At 40.4% G+C, this 21,049-nt stretch overlaps 1 protein-coding gene across 1 annotated transcript; it reads right to left on the bottom strand.

Annotated features, from left to right (window-relative positions):
* Nucleotides 1-280: 280 nt before the first annotated feature.
* Nucleotides 281-13,442, bottom strand: LOC130879847 (membrane-spanning 4-domains subfamily A member 12-like). Its single transcript, XM_057778685.1, has 6 exons — nt 13,170-13,442; nt 3,986-4,123; nt 3,417-3,473; nt 1,312-1,428; nt 554-664; nt 281-397 (listed from the first exon to the last, which is right to left on the bottom strand). The coding sequence occupies exons 1-6, from the start codon at nt 13,440-13,442 to the stop codon at nt 281-283; spliced, it is 813 nt and encodes a 270-aa protein (XP_057634668.1).
* Nucleotides 13,443-21,049: the final 7,607 nt, after the last annotated feature.

Here is a 21,049-nt window from a genome sequence, read left to right as displayed (position 1 = left end):
TTATTGTGGAAAAGGTAACATGAACAGAAGGTTTCGAATGCTGAGAGCATTGCAGAGTTGGTTTTCAGCTCTCTTGTCTTCCCCCCTTAACAGGCACAGTAATGTTAAGCAGAAAGAGGCACAGATTGAAGACCCAGTGACTGTTAGCTTAGGAACAAATTCCAAATACAGGCACTAAATAGATTTGCAGGGACTGTGGGAAGCAAAAACCAATTTCATAACTTCATAAGAATCATTTTTTCAGAGAAAGTTTACTATATGAAATTGTCCCAGTGATTCTTTATGCCTGATATGGTTGAGGAGCATAAGCTGGTACTCTCTCGTATATTGCAGGATCTGGGAAAGGCTGTTGCGTCAAGGGGTTGGCCACATGCACAGTTGGAACAGCCAGGGCAGACTAGAATGGATAAGGAAAAATAAGCAGCATTATGAGCACAGTCCCTTCGTTTGCCTCTGTCTCAGCAGTGGAGAGCAGAGAACTCTGTAGGCAGCCCACAGTCATTTCTGCAGCAGGGATTTGGGTTATTTTTTACAAAGAAGAGACTCAACTTACCCTTTTGCCATGGAGTAGGGTTTGGTAGGCAAAGTAGACCATGACACATGCTATGCTGACCTCCAACATGGAAAATATTGCCAGCACGCCTACAATTCCTGTCCCAGAAAGCTGAAATAAGAAAAGCATAGGATGTTAGATGGAACGGGAGGGTCTCATACAGACTTCAGAAATCTCCTGACTCTTCAAAAGTGCTATCTCCCTCATGTTCAACTCTGTGATGTTTTCCATAACAGCAAGGAAACCATTACAAAGAAAAAAAAAACCCCACATACTTATTTTCTAATATTCCTAAACAGTTTACTTGCTGAGAGGAAAAGTCTTCTGGTGTTTTAAAGAAATATCAAAATTAATTTGTAATTCTCTGAAATAAGCATTTGATGACAATAAGGAAATATCCAAAGGGAGTTGATTGCACATGAGCAGACATCTTCCTCTGTTTCCATCCTACAAAAGCCACTTCACACTTTGATACCTTATCTATGCAGAATTATAAAGTGCTGGAAAAGGAATTCTGCATGTATTTTGCTACGCTCTACCCAGCGCTCCTGTGATGGCCACGGGGTTGGTCTTTCTGACATCATCTATCTGCAAATGTAATTTTCTCACCTTGTATCTTAGCGATCACATTCCTAGGAGTAGGGTTAGAAATACAGAGAATTTTCTCAATATAGCTGCTGTATAATAAATAGGAGACGGTAGATATACTCTGGCATTGAGGAGAGAGCAGTCATTGTGGTCCATGACAGGATACTCACCACCATCCAGTAGTTCTGATAATAGTAGCCGTTGATGTTCAGATCCCACACAAACAGAATCACGCCAACAGAGGCAAAGATAACACTAATAATGTTCGTTGCCAGGGTGCTTTTCAACTGTTGGAGGCAGTAAGAACAGAAAACCATATAGAAGACAGGCGACTTTAAAAGGAGTGGGAGTTTAGCTGAATTGATGGTTCTTAATCCTTGACATCTTATTTTAGTTTTCATTGTGCTAAAGGATGAACTCAAGGTCTTGTGCACCCTGAGCAAGTGCTCTACCACTGAGTGTGTCCCTAGCATGAAACAACATTTGTGACATCCACAACTGGACAGAGAGTGAGAGAGAGACTTTGGAACGCTCAAGTCTACATGAGATGTCTTCATCAAAACCTTCCTCTCAGAGTCAGGGATCTAGGGGGAAGATTTTGTTATTTTGTTCCTGATACCTACCTACCTTCTTTCTTTCCTTCCTTCCTTCCTCCCTCCCTCCTTCCTTCCCTCTCTCCTTCCTTTCCATCCTCCCTTCCTTCATTTTTTCCTTTCTTTTTTTTTTATGAAAGAGAAAGAACATGAAGTTGAATGAGTAGGAAAGTTGGGAAGATCTGGGAGGATTTTGGGGGAAAAGAATTTACTTAGATATATTGTATGAAAAAAATGAAAGTAAAAATTAAAAAGCAGCTAGGTGTTATGGTGCACACCTTTACTCTCAGCACCTGGGAGGCAGAGATAGGTGACTCTCTCTGAGTTCGAGGCCAGCCTGGTCTACATAGTGAGTTCCAGGACAGTGAGGGTTATTATAGAGAGAAACCCTGTCTCAGTAAAAATAAAAAACAACTCTACTTTGTAAAAAACAATAAAAGGACAAACAAGATTTTTATTTTTCGAGATTTATTTATTTATTTATTTTAAATTTGTAGGTGTTTGCCTGCATGTATATCTACCATCAGTATGCAATGCCCAAGGAAGCCAGGAGAGACCATCGAATCCCCTGGAACTGGAGTTACAGAGATTATGAGTCACTGGGTGACTGCTGGGAATAAAACACAGGCCTTCTAGAGGAGTGGTCAAGTCAGTGACCTTAACTTCTGAGCCGTTTCTCTAGTCACAAGAGCAAACTTTTAATGGGCATTATTCTCTGGTAGGTACTTTGTTCTATATTTAAAATGATATCACTTTAACTCTTACTGCTCTCACACAGGAGATAGTCCCAGTATTAGCTTTAGACATGCCTATCTAATTGCACCGTCCCCAAAGACAGACTCTCTTTCTACACAACCTCTGAGGGGCAGGGACCTATACAGAGAAGGATGCTCTGTTTTGTTTTTGTCATTAATTTTGATTAGTCATTTCAGTAGATATGACTAATCAGAGCTAGGCTGATTCTACCTCTAGCTTGATCCGCTATTTTATCCGGAGTGCACAGACAACATGATTCCATCTTCCCATCTCCCTTATCTTTGTTCTTGCACATAGCTTCATATAATCTTGAAACCACTTCTGCTCTAGGTTTAGGGGAAAAATGTCTCTTTCCTGGTTTGCCATTAAGCCATGAAATCGCAACAAGGGGCATGCTATGGCTTGAGAGAACTGAACCCCCATCTCTGTGGACATTTCTGTGCGCTGTTATCCTTTGAACCAGATGTTTTCAATGACAGGTTAAAGAACTGACAACAGAGACAATCTGAGTAAGAATAGGAGTTACACACCAGTCAAAAGTAAAATAACAAGACAGAGCTGAGAAGTGACCATGAACACCGGGACTTTGTTATTGAAGGGGCATGTCGGTGGGTTTTAGTTTCTAGTTTCTTCCTTGGTTTTACCTGAATGTCGTGTGACCCAACAGAACGAAGGAGCCATCGGGCTAAAGTTTAAACAACACTTACGTATATCAGTGCCCACTCTTGTGCTTTCCAGAGCCTTTCTGGGTGGCAAACTGAGTGTACCCCTCCCCCGCGCCAGCACAGGCATTACCCGGCAGCTGGCAGATATTTTGAGAACAAGCTTTCATCCCCACTCTTTGAATCTACCCTCTCAAGTTGTCCTTGGCGGTAAATCAAACCAGTCTTTAAAAGGATTTAAAGGTAGACTGTTTTCTAACTTACCAGAGAGGGGGAGGGTTTCTTGAATGCCGATAAGGAGAGTGAGCCAGAAGCAATGAACTGTAGAAAAAGACAGATTTGTGACCGGTAGGTTCTCTGCTGTGCCTGGGACTGTCTCCTTAGACAGGAGGCTGCTCTAGCTGCCTATGTTTGGTTTCCCTCATACACCACTCAGTTATTTTAAGATTCACTTTGGGGATACATCTCTGATTCCCCTCCCTGTTTTCTTACATGTAAAGAACTGTTACAGATGGCTCTGAGTTTGCATGGATGATTGTGCCTCCTGCCCAGCCTCATCTTGTCCTCAACCTCATCTTGTCAATGGCCTAGTTTTGCCATATTTCCGATCACTCCCTCTCACAACTCTCCATCCAGCATATTGGTTCTTGATCTGCGCTTGTATTTACAGTGAGTTTAAGTTGTCAGTCTCTAGTGGGGAATGACAGGCCCCCTTTCTCCTGCTCAAGCAGAGCTGGTATTTCTCAAAGTTTTCTAGCCCTCAGACACATCATCTGTCAAGAATTGAGCTGTGAACAGACTGTAAGTGAAGAGATGTCCAACAGTCTACTCACAGAGAGTCCACCCCAGAATGGATATCCACCAATAAAAGCAAAAGAGCAAAATGCCCAAGACATATGGTAATTGGTGCTCAGCAACCCAAGAACAATTCCAAAGCCAATGTGCATCAATCCAGTTATGATATGGACTGCCTGAAAAGGAAAACAAAGAGGTATTTTAAAATGATTTCTTTATTTCTAGTCCATGAAACTCCTGTTTATTTACTGTCTATCTTGCCAGAATCTCTGAGAACTTACCCAAACAGTGAATGATTTGATGTATACTGAAACAACGGGGGAGGAAGGGCCTTAAGTCAAACCCTTGTTTGGCATCCTTAGCTGTCAGGGAAATGCACATCAAAACGACTCTGAGATTCCATCTTACACTTATCAGAATGAATAAGATCAAAAACACAAGTGACAGCTCATGCTGGTGAGGATGTGGAGTAAGAAGAAGATTCTTCTGTTGCTTCTGAACAGATGCTTTGGAAATCAAATTTTCTCAGAAAACTGAGAATTGACCTGCTTCAGGACCCAGCTATAATGCTCCTGGGCATATACTCAAATGACGTTCTACCATACCATGAGGGCACCCACTCAACTATGGTTATTGCAGCTTTATTTGTAATAGTCAGAAACTGGAAACAACCTAGATGTCCATCAACCAAAGAGCAGATAAAGAAACTGTGGTAGACTTACACAGTGAAGTATCATTCAGCTGTGAAAATGATGACATCCTGAAATTTGCTGGCAAATGGATAGAAGTAGAAAAGATCATCCTGGATGGGGTAACCCAGACCCAGAAAGACAAATATGGTATGTCATCACTCATTGGTGAATATTAACTGTAAAGAATAACCATGCTACAATCCATAGACCCAAAAAGCTAAGTAATAAGGAGGGCTCAAGAGAGGACATGTGCATCTCACTGTGAAGGGGAATAGAATAAACATCACAGATTAATGGGGAATAGTGTGTGTCTGGATGGGGAGGGGTGGGCATGGGAACAGGAGGTATCAGGAGGGGAGAGACTGGAGGAAGAGAGTACTGGTAAAGACAACTGGAACCAGGGGAATCTCTAGGATTAACTAGAAACCTAGCACAGTGGAAACCCCCAGAAATCTATGAGGGTGATCCTAACTAAGACTCTTATCAATGGGGGATAAGGATTCTGAATGGCCATATCCTGTAACCAGGCAAGACTTCCAGTGGAAGGATTGGGACCCCAACTAACCCACGTAATCTTTGGCTTACAATCTGTGCCGCCTACAAGACATGCTGGGGTAAAGGTGATATAGAAATTATGGAAATGGCTAACTAATGACTGATCTAGCTTGAGACTCACATCATGGGAGGGAACCCACCCTGACACTGCCTAGAGGGTCAGGACCCAGGGGCTGGACAGCCCAGAGACCAGAATAGAACCAAACATGACTGGCAAAAAAAAAATAGTCAATGAAATGATTTCTAATGATATTCTGCTATACTCATAGATCCTGTTGTCATCAGAGAAGCTTCACCCAGCAACAGATGGAAACAGGTACAGAATCTCACATTCAAACATTCAGCAAACCTCAGGGAATCACATGGAAGGGGAGGAAGTATTATGAGAGCCAGAGGGGCCAAGGACAAGAAAACCACAGAATCAACTAACCTGGGCTTGTAGGGCCTCACAGAGACTGAACTGGCAGCAAGAGAGTTTTTAGGGGACTGATTTGGGCCCTCTGTACATATGTTACAGTTGTTTAGCTTGGTCTTCTTGTGGGACTCTTTAAAAGTGAGAATAAGGGCTGTCTATGCCTCTGTTATGTGCTTTTGAAACCCTTTCCTCCTACTTGGTTGCTGTAGTAGGAGAGGAAGTGCCTAGTCTTATTGTGATTTGATATCCCATGGCTGGCTAATATACTTGGGAGACCTGCCCTTTTCTGAAGAGAAAGGAGAGAAAGGGGGAGAGTTGGATGGAGTAGAGATTGAAGAGAGGGACTGGGAGGCAGAGAGGGAGGGGAAACTGCAATTGGTCTGGAAATTGACTAGTTAACTAACTAATTAAAGAAATAAACCCTGTTTGAGGGGCCAGTGAGATGGCTCAGTGGGTCAGGAATTTGTTGTCTAGTCAGATGACCAGAGTGTGATACCTAGACCCCGTGGTGGGAAGAACTGTGTAAACAGAGACTGCAGATTCATTTCCCAGCTGCCCAGACTCGAATAATCACACAGAAACTATATTAATTACAACACTGCTTGGCGTCTTATTAACTAATTTTTATATCTTAGATTAACCCATTTCTATTAGTCTATGTATGATCATGAGGTTGTGGCCTACCAGTAGGGTCTGGCATCTTTCTCCTTCAGCAGTTATTTGGTGTCTTCCTGACTCCACCTACTCTCTCTCTATATCCCTTCCAGCATGGCTATATTCTGCCCTGCCATAGGTCAACACAGCTTCATTAACCAATGGTAATGAAACATATTCATAGTCTATAGAGGGGAATCTCACATCATCTCTCCTTTTCTGTCTAAATAAAGGAAGGTTTTAACTTTACTATAGTAAAATTACATATAACAAAACAGGCATCAAGCAAGATTACAGTTACAATATTTAGTCTATTTGTACCTAGCAAAATTAAAGAAAATATTCTATCATCTATTTTATCTTTGTTAGTCTAAAGTTTAATAACTAACTTATCTTTGTCATAACTGAGGAAAACTATAAATATCTAATCTTCAACTCCATCAAAAACTCCAGGAATGATATAATATTACCTAAGTTAACAGGAAATGCATAGTAAGCAACTTCCAAAACTCTAGAACTGACAGAAACATCTCGCTGCCTGGACAGTCACCCAGAGTTCTTCTGTACCATTGGGGCATCCATCTTCAGCCTATAGGCCCATAGTATCCAGCAGACTTTCCATGAAGCAGGGAATGATGGAAAAGTTTATCAGTTGCTTCCTTCTGTGTCCTGCAGAATGTCTGGCAGTTTTGTCTATGAAGCAGGAAGGATCATCACATCTTTTGGAAACTTTAGCAGTCACTTTTCTGTGGGTCCTGCATGTCCAGTTTATACAGCATACCATTAACCAGTCCAGGTAAGAACAGTTTCATGCTCAAATGGCTAACCTTGTCCCATTGAAGGCAAATTCCACAACGAGTTTCTTCAGTACCCACCAACCTCTCTGAAGTAATTGGTACTGCCAGAAGTAGACATGTCTCACTGTTGAGAAAAGTCTAAGTTCTTAAAACATTTTAAATGCCATATTCTGTAAGTCTTTGAAAGGTTTGAAGAATATCTAAGTGAACTAGATCTCTATATATCTAGAAAACCTAACTAACATAACTACAAGTTTGACTATTCTAAATGACTATTAATCTGTATTTTAAATTATGCATTATATTTTTAAATGAACTGCACAAACACAATACTTTAAACAAGAGCAGAAATATATATGCACAGTGAAACAAATTGACCTTAAATTTGTATCAGTAGACCAAAGTCCATACCAATGTATCCATCTCTGTACATCATATGCCCCTTATTTTTTTCTTTTAGAAATTGACTGTGACCATTAATCACTTATAATTAACCTCCTTTAAATAAAATAAACATTTATAAACAATCATTTTGGGAATTTGGATGTAGTTTTTTCCAAACTACTTTCTGCTATTTGTTGGGCAAAGTAATTTTAGGGTTCATGGAGACCTTTTGGGGGGATTTTGTTTCATAAAATCACATTAGCCTGGAAGAAATCCACAGGTTCTCATCTTCTGTGGAAACGAAATCAGAACCTCTTTTCTAAAGCAACATATTCTTAAACCCAAATTTTGAAGTCAGGATACCTTTATGTTTGTTTAACTTAGCAGCCCCCAGAATCAAATATCTCTCTGCAGTCAAAAAATTAAAAGAAAACACAGTAGTACGCCTAATCCAGACTCTCTGTGTATATTCTACCTTTACATGGCTTATTTTTCTTTACTCTTTTAATCTATGACTGTCTGTACTCTTTTATATTACCGCTGAGTCAGAAAGCCTTCTCTTTAAAGGAACTGTGCCTCTGTTTCCTTCTAGCAAACAGAGGCCACCCAGGAAAATGCTGTTACCAAGAAGCCATGCTTAACTCTGTTCTTTTTTTTTCTTTTTCTTTCTTTCTTTTTTTTTGGTTTAAAACTCTTTCTTTCTATAACTGTGTATACTCTTTTCCCTCTCTCTCCCAAGCATTCATACATTTTAAAAATACAGCGTGTCTCATTTAGAGGTTTTTTTATGTCTGAATCTGTCTTTATTGTGTATCTTTAATCAATTTCTGACCAGGAGTGCCCTTTTTTTTTTTAACACTAAGTGACCATGGCTAGGATCAACTCTGTGGCCTTGTCTTTTTGCTCCTCCCCATCCAACATGGTGGAGGTATACTCTCTTCCCCAGCTCCAGGGATGTAGCTGTTCTGTGTCGCCATTAGCAACTAGCACGCTGCTCACAAACCCCATTTCAGTTTAGAACCTCCTGAAAGAGCCATAGCTGTCCATGCAACTAGCACAAACCAGGAAGCCTTATTAAAGAAGCTGCAGTTTTTGCTGCCACCGCTGAGTCAGAAAGCCTTCTCTTTAAAGGAACTGTGCCTCTGTTTCCTTCTAGCAAACAGAAGTCACCCAGGAAAATGCTGTTACCAAGAAGCCATGCTTAACTCTGTTCCTTTTTTTCTTTTTCTTTTTTTTTCTTTTTTCTTTCTTTTTTTTTTTTTTTTTTTTTTTTTTTTTTTTTTTGGTTTTTTGAGAAAGGGTTTCTCTGTGGCTGGAGCCTATCCTGAACTAGCTCTTCTAGACCAGGCTGGACTTGAACTCACAGAGATCTGCCTGCCTCTGCCTCCCAAGTGCTGGGATTAAAGGCGTGCACCACCACTGCCCGGCTAACTCTGTTCTTTTGTGTCAACCCAAGCGCTCTCAGGTTTTATGTGGATATAGTTGCTTCATGTTGGCATGCCATTTTGTAAACTGAGACTGCTTGTTCATTTCTCCGTTCCCAGACCCAAATAATCACACAGAAACTGTATTAGTTGCAACACTGCATGGCCTATTAGATCAGGCTTCTTATTAGCTAACTTTTACATCTTGATTAACCCATTTCCATTCATCTATATATCACCACGAAGCTGTGGCCTACCAGTAAGGTCTGGTGTCTTTCTCCTTCCACAGCTACATGGCGTCTCCCTGACTCTGCCTACTCTCTTTATATATCCCTTCCAGCCTGGCTATATTCTGCCCTGCTATAGGCCAAAGCAGCTTTATTCATTAACTAATGGTAATGAAACATATTCATAGCATACAGAGGGGAATCCCACATCAGAACTGAGTCTTGCAAATTGCCCTCTGACCTCCATATATGTGCTTGCACACACACACACACACACACACACACACACACACACACACACAACATTTTTAAGAAGCACTTTGTTTGATTTCCGGATGATCTCCAGAGAAGTCTTTAGAAAATGTGAGTCCTTAACCATCTCCTAGTGTCCTCTGTGAGTTTATTGGTTTGTAAAGAATGCTGTGATTGGGATGACAGTGACTGTCTTGCAGAAGTAGCACAATTTCCTGTCCAGGTAGTGCTAGTCACAAGAAAAGGAGTCAACAGAGATGAAATCACTCCTAGAGTATCAATCATACACCTGACAATGCTCTAAACATCTTGCCTGTCACTCTACCAATAACTAGGTGGAGATGCAAAGCCATAAGAAATCAAGTGCCCAAGGGCACACAGTTATGAAGGGGCAGATGCCCAGAATGCATGGCAGTGGACTGACTCCAAAACACATTTGGAATCTGTCCTTTCAGGCTTAGCTTGGTTCCACCCATTCTGGGTTGTCGTGGTTATTATGCTAGTCAAATGAATCTTTTCTTTGTAAATTCCTCTTACTTTAAGATATAAAACATGTGGCATAATTTGCTTTTATATTTTTCATATTTTTAATTTTAAAAGTTATTATCTTATTTTCTATGTCTGGATGTTTTTCTTGTATGCATGTCTGTGCATCATCTGTATGCCTGGTGGTGCTCCAGGATGCCTGATGAGTGGGAGCCACCAAAGGGTGCTAGGTATGGAACTGAGGTCCTCTGCAAGAGCAGCCAGTGATCTTAACCCCAGCATCATCGTTCTAGTCCTTGTACTGTTTGTTTTTAAAGTGCTGATATGCAACTTTTCTCATACCAGGTGAGAAGGATTTCACCAATGATAAGGGATAAACCTTTTACTTTCTTATCATTCTTTTTTTTCTGTAGAGTAAACATAGTTTTCTGAGCAGCAAGAGCTGCTGTATTGGTCCAAAGCTCAGTGACATATCCACAGTCCATTTCTTTTGAAGTTTATGCTTGATCTCATCTATCCAGGAAGACTAGGGCCACAGAAATTTCTGCATCTATTTTCTCAATGAATAGTAATGGATAAAATTAAATTGAATTAAAAGAAAACAACAATTTCATAAATATGCTAAAATAATAATACATTGTTGAAATGCACTAAGACTTGTGAAAGCCATGAACCTTCCCTCTGAACAATTCTTCTTGCACATCCACATATGTCCATCATCCTTTAGACACAGCTTCTGAGAACTGGTAACCCGTTTTAGCCAATGCTATGTCTCAGACTGGAAACTCCTGCATCTGACTTCAGATTTGTTTCCGCAAGTCGTTCTCTAGGAGCACAGTCTGGGTACAGACTTCCCGTCCTTGCTGTCATCGTGATGAAGGGCAGTTTCATCCCTATTGGCTCCTCTTTCTGCCCATATAACCCTGGCTCTACACTTCATTGATTAAAATTACCTACAGCCCCAACCACTTAAACATTCAACTTGTTCTGTGTTTTTGGTGATTGTCCCAGTTGATTTCATTCCCAGTTTCCTGTGTTGCTGTGATAAAATATCATAGGCAAAAAGTAATTTAGATTTGGTTTAATTTCAGCTCACAATCCCAGGTTATAGTCTGTCACTGTAGAGAAGTCAAGACAGATACTTCAAAGAGCCAATCATATCACATGAGATAGAAATGTATGCATACCTGCTTATTTGTTCATGCTCAGACTGGTTTCTCCACTCTTATATATATTGCCCAGGAATCCCTGCCTGGGGAATGGTGTCACCCATGGTGGGCTTGGTTCTCCCATATCAATGAACTTAATTAAGACAAAGCCTCAAAGACACACCCACTGGGGAACACAATGCAAAAAATCCTTCATCGAGTCTCTATTCTCAGGTGATTCTAGGCTGTGCCAAGTTGACAGTTAAAGCTAACCATCACAGAGGTTTTTGAGAAGAAGGGACCAAATATTCTAACCCCACCATCTGTGGTCCCCAAAGTATTGTGGTAACTTGGGGTGTAGCTTCACAGTCTTTGTGGAGAGGACCCAGCTTCTGCTAACTGTGTTTATTTTATTTTTAGCAGAACTTTGCCTTTTCTTTAAATATATTTTGATTGCATATGTTTTTTTCTGCCAGGAGGAATGCTTCAAATGGATCTTTGTTCCACATAGTAAAAGTCATCTGTCTGCTCCAGATGTACCACCAGGTTTGCCCCCACCTCCCCTTTGGCCTCCTTCCAGCTGTTCCTTCCTTTGTGCAGTCTGCTCTATTTTATTGGCCTCCTCCTGTTCATCAAATACACCACACGCGATCTTCTTCTAAAGCCTTTACACTGGTCATTTATTCTTGTCCTGATATCTGTGTGGCTCACTCTGAACTTCATGCCTTTGGAGTGCCCATCTTGATCAACTTCAAGTTTCTACCCATTCACTGCCTGCTTCTTCTCCTCCCTCTTACACTCTATATGTTACTTACTTAATTTTTGTTAGCATATAAAGTACTAGGATTCGTTATGACATTTTCAAATGAAGTTACTGTAATTATTGATGTCTTCTTTCTCCTCTACTCTCATCTGTTTCTTTGCACCCTCTGCATACCCTTCAGCTCCCACAAGCCTCCCTTCTGTTTTCATATACATGTGTCTTATTGCCCATCCCCTTTCCTCAGCACCTCTTTTCTCTTCTTGTGACCTCCTTTCTACTTCCTCACACACACTGCCACCCCTTGCCCCTAACAGTAAAAGACAGGATGTGTGTGTAAGAGACAACACAAGATTTTTGTCTTTCTTAGTCTGGTTTGCCTCAGTCAATATCTATATAGTATTTTTTCACCTTCTCCCACACTCTCTAGATTGCATCCTTATTATGTGTGCAGCCTGACTTCCTCAGCTTGGCCATAGGTCCCCTGAAGGTAGAGGCTGTTCCTGCTTTGTACTTCTAGATATTTTCAGCAACTGTGTGAATTGGCTTTGTGAGCTATGTGTTTGCAGGGAGTGCACTCCACTTGGCAGGGCAAGATCCAAGGAGCCATCTTCCCAGTGTAGAACAGCTGCTGGACTGGAGGGTGGAGTACTGTTTATTTTTACTTGCCTGAAATACTGTGACTCAACTAAATTGCCGAAAAGCACTAGCTGGTAAGATGGCTAGAGGAATTCAAGTACATAGTGGGCACCTGTTGCCTACTGACTCCCGTAGCCAAGATTTTGGGGCTGTACCAATAACACATTGGTGGGAGTGTGTGAAGAGGTATGGGGAAAGCTAACAAATGGTGGTGACTTCTGGGTAAGAGTGTGGAGTCTTCACTGCAAGTCAGGCTTGCTTTCCAATGCTGATAGAAACAAGATTGTGGGTGTCCAGTTCAAATCAACTTTCATTAAGTAAAGGAACAAAGACGTAAATTTCCAAGGGTTTTTCACATTCTGCTTTCTCCAGACTGTTTGCTGGTAGCTCTGTTCCCTTTCAGACAGTTTTCAATGATCTCTTTAAAGTCAAATCATCTTTATAGGAATATACATGTGTAACCAATCCAGCGACAGAGCTGACGTTGTCTAAAAAGACTCTCACAGCAGTGAGATCAAGCGAGAAGTAGTTGGGCTCCTGTCTCATCACCATGACAGGATCTTCCTGCTAGGAAAAGTCTCCTGTCAATTGTTAGACTCACGACTGAATCTAAAATAAATTAACCCAGAGTAACTCATACACAGATTGAGCTTTTCTTTCAGGGAGAGACACAGTTAGCAGAACAATCTTCCAATATTTTTGCTCATTTGACAATATGCTATTGTAACTGACAGATGCACAAAAACCTTGCAAATGAAACATTAAAACTCTAGTGGCAAATACACTTACCCCAAGAGCTATTGCTGCGTCTTTAAATTTGGGGTTGGTTGTTGTTGTTCCTGGAGCTGGATGCCCCGTTGGCACATTTTCCAGCCCGAGCTGATGGGTAGTGAGGATTCCCGGAGATGTAATGTAAGAAAGTTGCCCAGTCTGTACTTGGTTTCCTATGTTTAGAAAACCCAGAGGTGGTTGAGGATGAAGAGCCATGGAACTTGTTGGTGGGTAAGGATTGGGAACGGTGACATGCATGCCAGGGTAGGTAGTTGTCTGGGAAGTCGTCATCATGTCCTAAGCAGCAGAAAACATAAAACAAGTAACACATTTACCAAGATAAGAAATGAAAGGACACCTTGTCAAGTGTCAGTTTTCTATGCAAATGGGAGAGAGCAAGTGAGTAGATACTGGCTAGTGACAAACAATAAAAATATGATTCTCATTTGACCTTGGAGTCCCATACATCCTGGGGCTCAAAAGAAGTAAAGGAGGAATGGATGATGGGAACATATTTCGTTTTCAGTTCTTCATATTGAGTTTTGCAGTGTGTTCATGTACATGTGCGCATGCATGTGTGTTTTTCTGAGTTCATTGCTTTTGAAGGGCATCAGAAGGCAAGGGGGACTGAAGTGTCAGAACTCAGAACACATGGTCTGAACAGGTGCCCCTATTAAAATGCCAGTGGTTTGATACACCAGTAGGTTTGTTATATAATTTACACTTCGACAAAGGGTGAAGACATTCCTCCTCCAGGGATCTTTGACATCTGTGAATACAAGAAGATGGCTTGCAGAGAAGATCTCAAAAATGAATCTAAGGATACTGAACACAATTTTTTTTGTGTGCAGTTTTCTTCTTTCTTTAAGGATTGCTAGTGACTTTTGTCCACATTTAATCATGGAGATTTACTTCCATCCAAGTTTCCTTGGCCACACTGGTATTGAAATTTAAAATAGTTTCACACTAGCCCAGAATGGGGTATAATAAAGGTTTATTTATTTAGGGGTAAACTCACAGAAAAAGGAGTGATCAGCAGTCTTGGAACTGAATCCAGCAGCCAAGGGGCTTGTGCACACCCCTACATCTGCTGATATAGTACCCGAGACCACCTCCAAAGTGGGCCAGCTTCCCAAAGGCCATTGGCTGAAGGAGTTCTCACAGCACCTCCCCCTTTTGTCTAAATAAGAGAGTTCCAAACCCAATACAAAACTATATACAATAAGAACAAATACCAAGTATAAAAATTAGAATTCCAACCAGCATAAACAATATCAATCAAGAAACACATGCTAAATATTTCAATAGTAATTCTATCCTAAGCATTCTAAGACTTATATTAGAAATGGCTTGGCTAAGTCATGAGACAAAAGTAACTACACTATCTAGTCTTCAATCCTATCAAAAACCTGAGAAAGGAAAAAGAATTCCAACAGCACATTGGGCCTGAGATGCTGAATGAATAAGAACCCTCAAGAACACTTTATCTAAATAAAATAACATTAGGGAGACTAACATCAATGGCCATATGTGAGCTAGTGACTTTCCCTAACAAATAATTTTAATCTTAGACCACCTTCCTTGCCATCGAGTTGCATTATTGACATCAATATTGTTTTCTATCTGTTGCTGTAACAGATTAGCAGTAAGCTAGTGAAGCCTCCCCTCAGGCTTCAAATGAACTCTTTAGGATAAAATTCATTGCATACTGCAGTAGGTGTGTACTGTGTTTAGTTATAAGCATCAATTTGGGGTTAGAATTCTGGCTCTGACACCAGCTAAAGTTTTGTCGAACTTTCTTTTCTGTTATTTCTCTGCAATACGGTGCTAAAAACAATAAAAGAATACCTTCCTTCTAGGGCTGTGAGGAGTGATTCCTCATGACATGCAAATAACTATTGAAACAGGAATCATGCATTTGACAGACCGAGTTTCTGAGACTAAATATTATTCCAAACCTTTTTAGTCTCCAACCTGATACTTCACTAACTGTGGTACCTTGAGCATCTTTCTCAATTAAATCCCTGTTAGCTCCTGCATCTAAGCTGTAAAACAGCAGATGTTGCCATTTAAATAGTTGGTACAAAGTTTGAATGATGGCTGTTTTCATAAAGCCCTTTGAAGACTTGCCAGCATAGAGCAAGAGCTTGAAGAACCGCAGCGACTATTGTGGAATTAGAACCCAAAGTCTTATTTTAAGTAGAGAATGTAAGCCCATTTGGCAAAAAGGGTTGGACTTCAAGAGATCAGTGCAAAGAGGGAGGAGACAGGAGATGGGGTACAGTAGTAAGTCAGGACAAAAATTTTCCTGGGCTTAAAAACTGAATCCATTGAAATGATTGCCCTATGAGAGAAGGTGAGGGAGAAAGAGCTATAGGGATGGAGATAGAGACAGATAGACACACAGAGAACATTATTGTCTTTGTTGCAGATCACTGCATATTTTTGCATATATTTTTAAATATATCTTTTAAATTTGTTAGGCAATTTTCAAGATGTTTATTTACCATCGATTTCTGATTTTATATCTGTTACCTAGTTTCTGCATATGGAAGTTTCATACATAATACAGACTCTATATTTTTATCTGACTCTGTAAAACCCATGCAAGCCTTAGGATGTATTTGTGCCACATCAGGCTATTGTTTTAGAAAATGATAAGAAATGACCCAGTCCGTACCTTTTGGTTAATACCAAAATGACTTAATGCATACATATGATGTGCACAGGTACAAGTGATGCCAGGATGACAATTAACTGATTATCCAGTCACAATGATGGTGCACATAAGGGAAAGCCAATAAGTTCAGTCACGAGTCATTTTTTAATAGTTAGTTCATTTTTTTCACTTAGCAATTGATAAGCTATTTATAATCAGTTGTCTTTTTTTTTTTTTAAAAAAAAATGAGAACTACCACAACTAATTTTTAAGCACATGAATACATAAAAACACCAAATTTTTCATGGACTCTAAAGCATAGGGACCACGACAATAAGAGAAAAACTAGCCAATAAGCTAATTTCAAATAAAGGTGAGAAAAACACAATTGTAATTTCTATTTTCCTCCTTTCTATCTTTGAACAGAGTAGAGTTGATACTATCATTTACAATGAATTACAGAGTAAAATTGGTACTATCATTCAGTGTACTACAGAGTGGAGTTGATACTATCATTTACAATGTATTACAGCATAGAATGAAACATCAGAGTGACACAGATATTTTCACAGGATCATGCAGCAATACATCTAAAGGCATCATCTTTCAGCAAATGTAAAATGCTGACCCAGTGAAGGACCCCTCTCCCCACCTTCACTTTCCAGAAAGAAGCGTCTTAAATGTCTCATCCAAGTGCTTCAGTGTCTCTGTTGTTCTTTGTGGTCCCATGGTCACCATGTTATTTCCAAGGATTCCCACTTGTTGGTTACTGTCCCTGGAATTTTATACATCTGCACCCACTGTCCTTAGCATGAGATTTATAGTTATGCATATATAGATATACTTGAAGTGCCTCTAACCTGCCTTGTAGTAATTGTCTTCGTCTCCGGGTTTCTCTCTCTCTCATTTATCAGCTGCCTCAATACAGAGTCAAGACTTGACTCCAACCCAGAGACTAGAATGCTGCAGCGAACCCACCCAATCAGACCAGCCCCATTTCATACCCACCGAGAAAGAGAGGCAGAGTGGTTTCAGTGGACTTAGGCAGCTTTCCCGGCACCTCTGGCTTTTCTTTCTCAGCTCCAAGATCTGTTCTGGTCTCAGATATTTATCTGGAGTTTATAAGTACCTTTACTTCCTTGCTTCAAACTAGCCTATCCCATTTCTACATAATTCCAAAGTCCTTTTATTGCCTGGTTTCACTCTAATTATGGGACTGTGTTGTTTACTTTCCTCTCATTTATGCTGGGAAGTGTGCTCTGGGTCTTGTTTTAAATAGCACATTTTTAAATTTATTATTTTTTTCATTAATTTTGCTCCTGACCTCAGTTTCCCCTCCCTCCTCTCCTTCCATTCCCTCCCCACACCTATCCACTCCTCCTCTGTCTCCAGAAAGGGGCAGACCTCCCATGGGGGTCAAGGAAGCATGACACACCAAGCTCCTCCCACTGCATCAAGGCTGGGCCAGGCAACCCAGCTTGGGAATAGGTTCCTATGAGCAAGTTTAAGCGCCAGGGGCAGGTCCTGATCCTACTGTTAGGAGCCCCACAAACAGACCAAGCTACACAACTGTCACACACACACACACACACACACACACACACACACACACTGCTTCGTTTGGTCCCATACAGGCTCCCAGCTGTTGGTTCAGGGTCTGTGAGGTCCCACAAGTCAGCTCTATCTCCCTGGCTTCCCCTCTCATGACCTTGACCTCCCTGGCTTGTACAATCTCGTAACCCCCTCTTCATTAGGGCTTCCAGGGCTTGGCTGTCGATCTCTGCATCTGCTTTCATCATTTCCGAATGAAGGCTCTCTGATGACAGTTAGGGTAGTCACCAATCTGATTGCAGTAGACAGGCAGTTCAGGCACCCTCTCCACTATTGCTAGGAGTCCTAATTGGGGTCATCCTTGTGGATTCCTGGGAGTTTCTCTGACACCAGGTTTCTCCCTAACCCCCGAAATGTTCCCTCATCAAGATATCTCAAATTTCATTACTCTCCCCCCCAGTCTAGGTCCTAGCCTGCTCAACCGGATCCCTCATGTTCTCATCCCTCGCCCCACCCCCAGTTTATCTAGGAGATCTCTTCTCTTTCCCCTTCCCAGGGAGAGCCTTATGGTCCTCTTTGGGCCTTCCCTGTTACCTAACTTCTCCCGGGCTGTGGATTGTAACCTGGTTATCCTTTACTTTACAGCTAATATTTACTTATGAGTGAGTACATATCATGTTTACCTTTTTGGGTCTAAGTTATCTCACTCAGGATGATTTTTTTCTAGTTCCATCTATTTGATTGCAAATTTCATGTTATTGTTTTTTTTACAGCTGAGTAATACTCCATTGTGCAAATGTACAACATTTTCTTTATTTATTCTTTAGTTGATGGGCATCTAGGTTGTTTTCAGGTTCTGGATATTATAAATAAAGCTGCTATGAACATAGTTGAGCAAGTGTCCTTGTCGTTTTAACATTCTTTGTTTATATGCCCAAGAGTGGTAGGTCTTGAAGTTGATTGGTTGATAATTTTCTGAGAAACCACCTTTTAGATTTCCAAAGTGGCTGTACAAGTTTGCACTCACACCAGGAGTTGAGGCATTCTACATCCTTTCTGGCATAAGTTGTCTTTAGTGTTTTTTGTCTTAGCCATTCTGACAGGTATAAGATGATATCCCAGAGATATTTTGATTTGCATTTCCCTGATGACTAAGGATGTTGAACAATTCTTTAAATGTTCTGGGACAATTGAGATTCTTCTGTTGAGAATTCTCTGCCTAGATCTGTACCCCATTTTTAAACTGGATCATTTGGTATTTTGATGTCTATTTTTTTGAGTTCTTTATGTATTATGGAGAACATCACTCTGTCAGATGTGGACTTGGTGAAGATCTTTTCCCATTCTGTAGGCTTCCATTTTGTCTTGTTGACAGTGTCTTTTGCCTTACAGAGGCTTTAAGTTTCAGAAGTTTCTGTTTATTAATTGTTGATTTCAGTTTCTGTGCTACTGGGGCTACATTTAGGAACTTGTCTCCTGTGCTACTATGTTCTAGGCTACTTCCCACTTTCTCATCTGTCAAGTTCAGTGTGGTTGGATTTATGTTGAGGTCTTTGATCCACTTGAACTTGAGTTTAGTGCAGGGCCATAGATATGGATCTATTTTCATTCTTCTACATACTGACATCCAGTTATGCCAGCACCATTTGTTGAAGATGCTTTCTCTTTTCCATCTATATTTTTGACTTTTTTTTGTCAAAAATACAATGTTCATAAGTGTGTGGATTTATGTCAAGGTCTTCAATTTCATCCATTGATCCACCTGTCTAGCTGTTTTTTTTTTTTTCTGGTACCATGGTGTTTTTATTACTATAGCTCTATAATAGAGCTTGAAGTCAAGGATGGTGATACCTCCAGAAGTTCCTTTATTGTATAGGATTGTTTTAGCTATCCAGTTTTTTGTTTGTTTGTTTGTTTTTCCATATAAAGTTAAGTATTGTTCTTTTGAAGTCTGTGAAGAATTGTGTTGGAATTTTGGTCAGTATTGTATTGAATCTGTAGATTGCTTTTGGTAAGAGTGCCATTTTTATTATATTAATCCTCTCACTCTATGAGTATGGGAAATTTTCCATTTTCTAATATCTTCTTTGATATAGGAGGCCCTTCTGTATTTGTGTTGCTTTCATTGGTTATTAAAGAAACTGCCTTGGCCTAGTTGATAGGGAGGAGCTCAGATGGGTGGGGAGGACAGAACAGATTTCTGGGAGGAAGAAGGCAGCAGAGAGAGAGCCGACCTCCATGAAGCTGCAAAGTCAGACAAGTTGAATCTTTCCTGGTAAGCCACGACCTCGTGGTGACATAGAGATTATTAGAAATGGGTTGAATCAAGATGTGAGAGTTAGCCAATAAGAGGCTAGAGCTTGTGAGGCAGTAATTAATGTAATTTCTTTGTGGTTATTTTGGGGTTAAGCTAGCTGGGTGGCTGGGATGACAAGCAGCCCGCCGACCCAGGTGTAAGCCAATCTGGGACTGAACGCAGCCCGTTCCTCCTTACTAAATGGACTATGGATATTTTCCTTTGTTTTAAAAAAAAGAGGGAGAAGTGGTGCGGGAGAATTGTCTGTATTCTGTCAATCACGTTTAAAATAAACGCTGATTGGCCAGGCAGGAAGTATAGGCCTGTCAACCAGACAGGAAGTAGAGGTGGGGCGATGAGAACAGGAGAATTCTAAGAAGGAGGAAGCCCATTCTTTCCAGAGCCCTGCCCAGATCACTGAAGAAGCAGGATGTGACCTGCTCTGCTGAAAAAGGTACTGAGTCATGTGGCTAACATAGATAAGAATAATGGGTTAATATAAGCTACAAGAGCTAATAAGAAGCCTGAGCTAATGGGCCAATCAGTTTATAATCTTATGGAGATCTCTGTGTGATTTTCTTTGGGGGCTTACTGGCTGTGGGAACTGGGCAGGACATAAACCCCAATAAGCAGGCCCTCATGTTACACTTCTTCAATTTCTTTCTTCAAAGACTTAAAGTTCTTTTCATATAAGTCTTTCACTTGTTTGGTTAGAGTTACTCCAAGGTAGTTTTTATTATTTGTGTCTATTGTAAAGGGTGTTGTTTCCATGACTTCTTTCTTAGCCTGCTTGTCAATTGTACATAGGAGGACTTTTTTTTTTTTAAATTAATCTTGTATCCAGTCAGATCACTGCAGGTGTTTATCAGCTGTAAGAGTTCCCTTGTAGAATTGTCACTTATATATACTATCATATCATCTTCAAATAGTGAAAGTTTGACTTCTTTCTTTCCAATTTGTATCCCCATGATACCCTTTTGTTTTCCTATTGCTCTAGCTAGAACTTTGAGTACTATATGAAATAGATATAGAGAGTGGACAGCCTTGTCTTATTCCTGATTTTAGTGGAATTGCTTTGAGTTTAGTTCCATTTAACCTTGGCTGCCGGCTTGCTGTATATTTTTTTTATTATGTTTAGGTATGTTCCTTGTATCCCTGATCTCTTCAAGACCTTTATCATGAAGGGGTATTGGATTTTGTCGAATGCTTTTTCAGCATCTAATGAGATGATCATATGCTTTTTTTTCTTTCAGTTTATTTATATGATGAATTACATTGATAGATTTTTTTATGTTGAGCCATCCCTGTATCTCTAAGATGAAGTCTTCTTGATCATGGTGGATGGTTTTTTTTTTTTTGATTCATCCACCATGAATGATTTGATTTTTTGAA

Source organism: Chionomys nivalis, chromosome 8, assembly GCF_950005125.1.
Source record: "Chionomys nivalis chromosome 8, mChiNiv1.1, whole genome shotgun sequence".
NCBI lineage: Eukaryota > Metazoa > Chordata > Mammalia > Rodentia > Cricetidae > Chionomys > Chionomys nivalis.
The sequence above is the reverse complement of the archived record's forward strand: the minus strand, read 5'-3'. Positions and strand labels throughout refer to the sequence as shown.

Bases quoted from the DNA above. Each gene is read 5' to 3' on its own strand.
- LOC130879847 (XM_057778685.1), bottom strand. From the start codon at position 13,442: ATGACGACTTCCCAGACAACTACCTACCCTGGCATGCATGTCACCGTT. The intron at 4,124-13,169 runs GTAAGTGTATTT...TTTCCTTTTCAG, and splicing joins ACGCAGCAATAGCTCTTGGG to GCAGTCCATATCATAACTGG. The intron at 665-1,311 runs GTGAGTATCCTG...TTCTTATTTCAG, and splicing joins ATCAGAACTACTGGATGGTG to CTTTCTGGGACAGGAATTGT.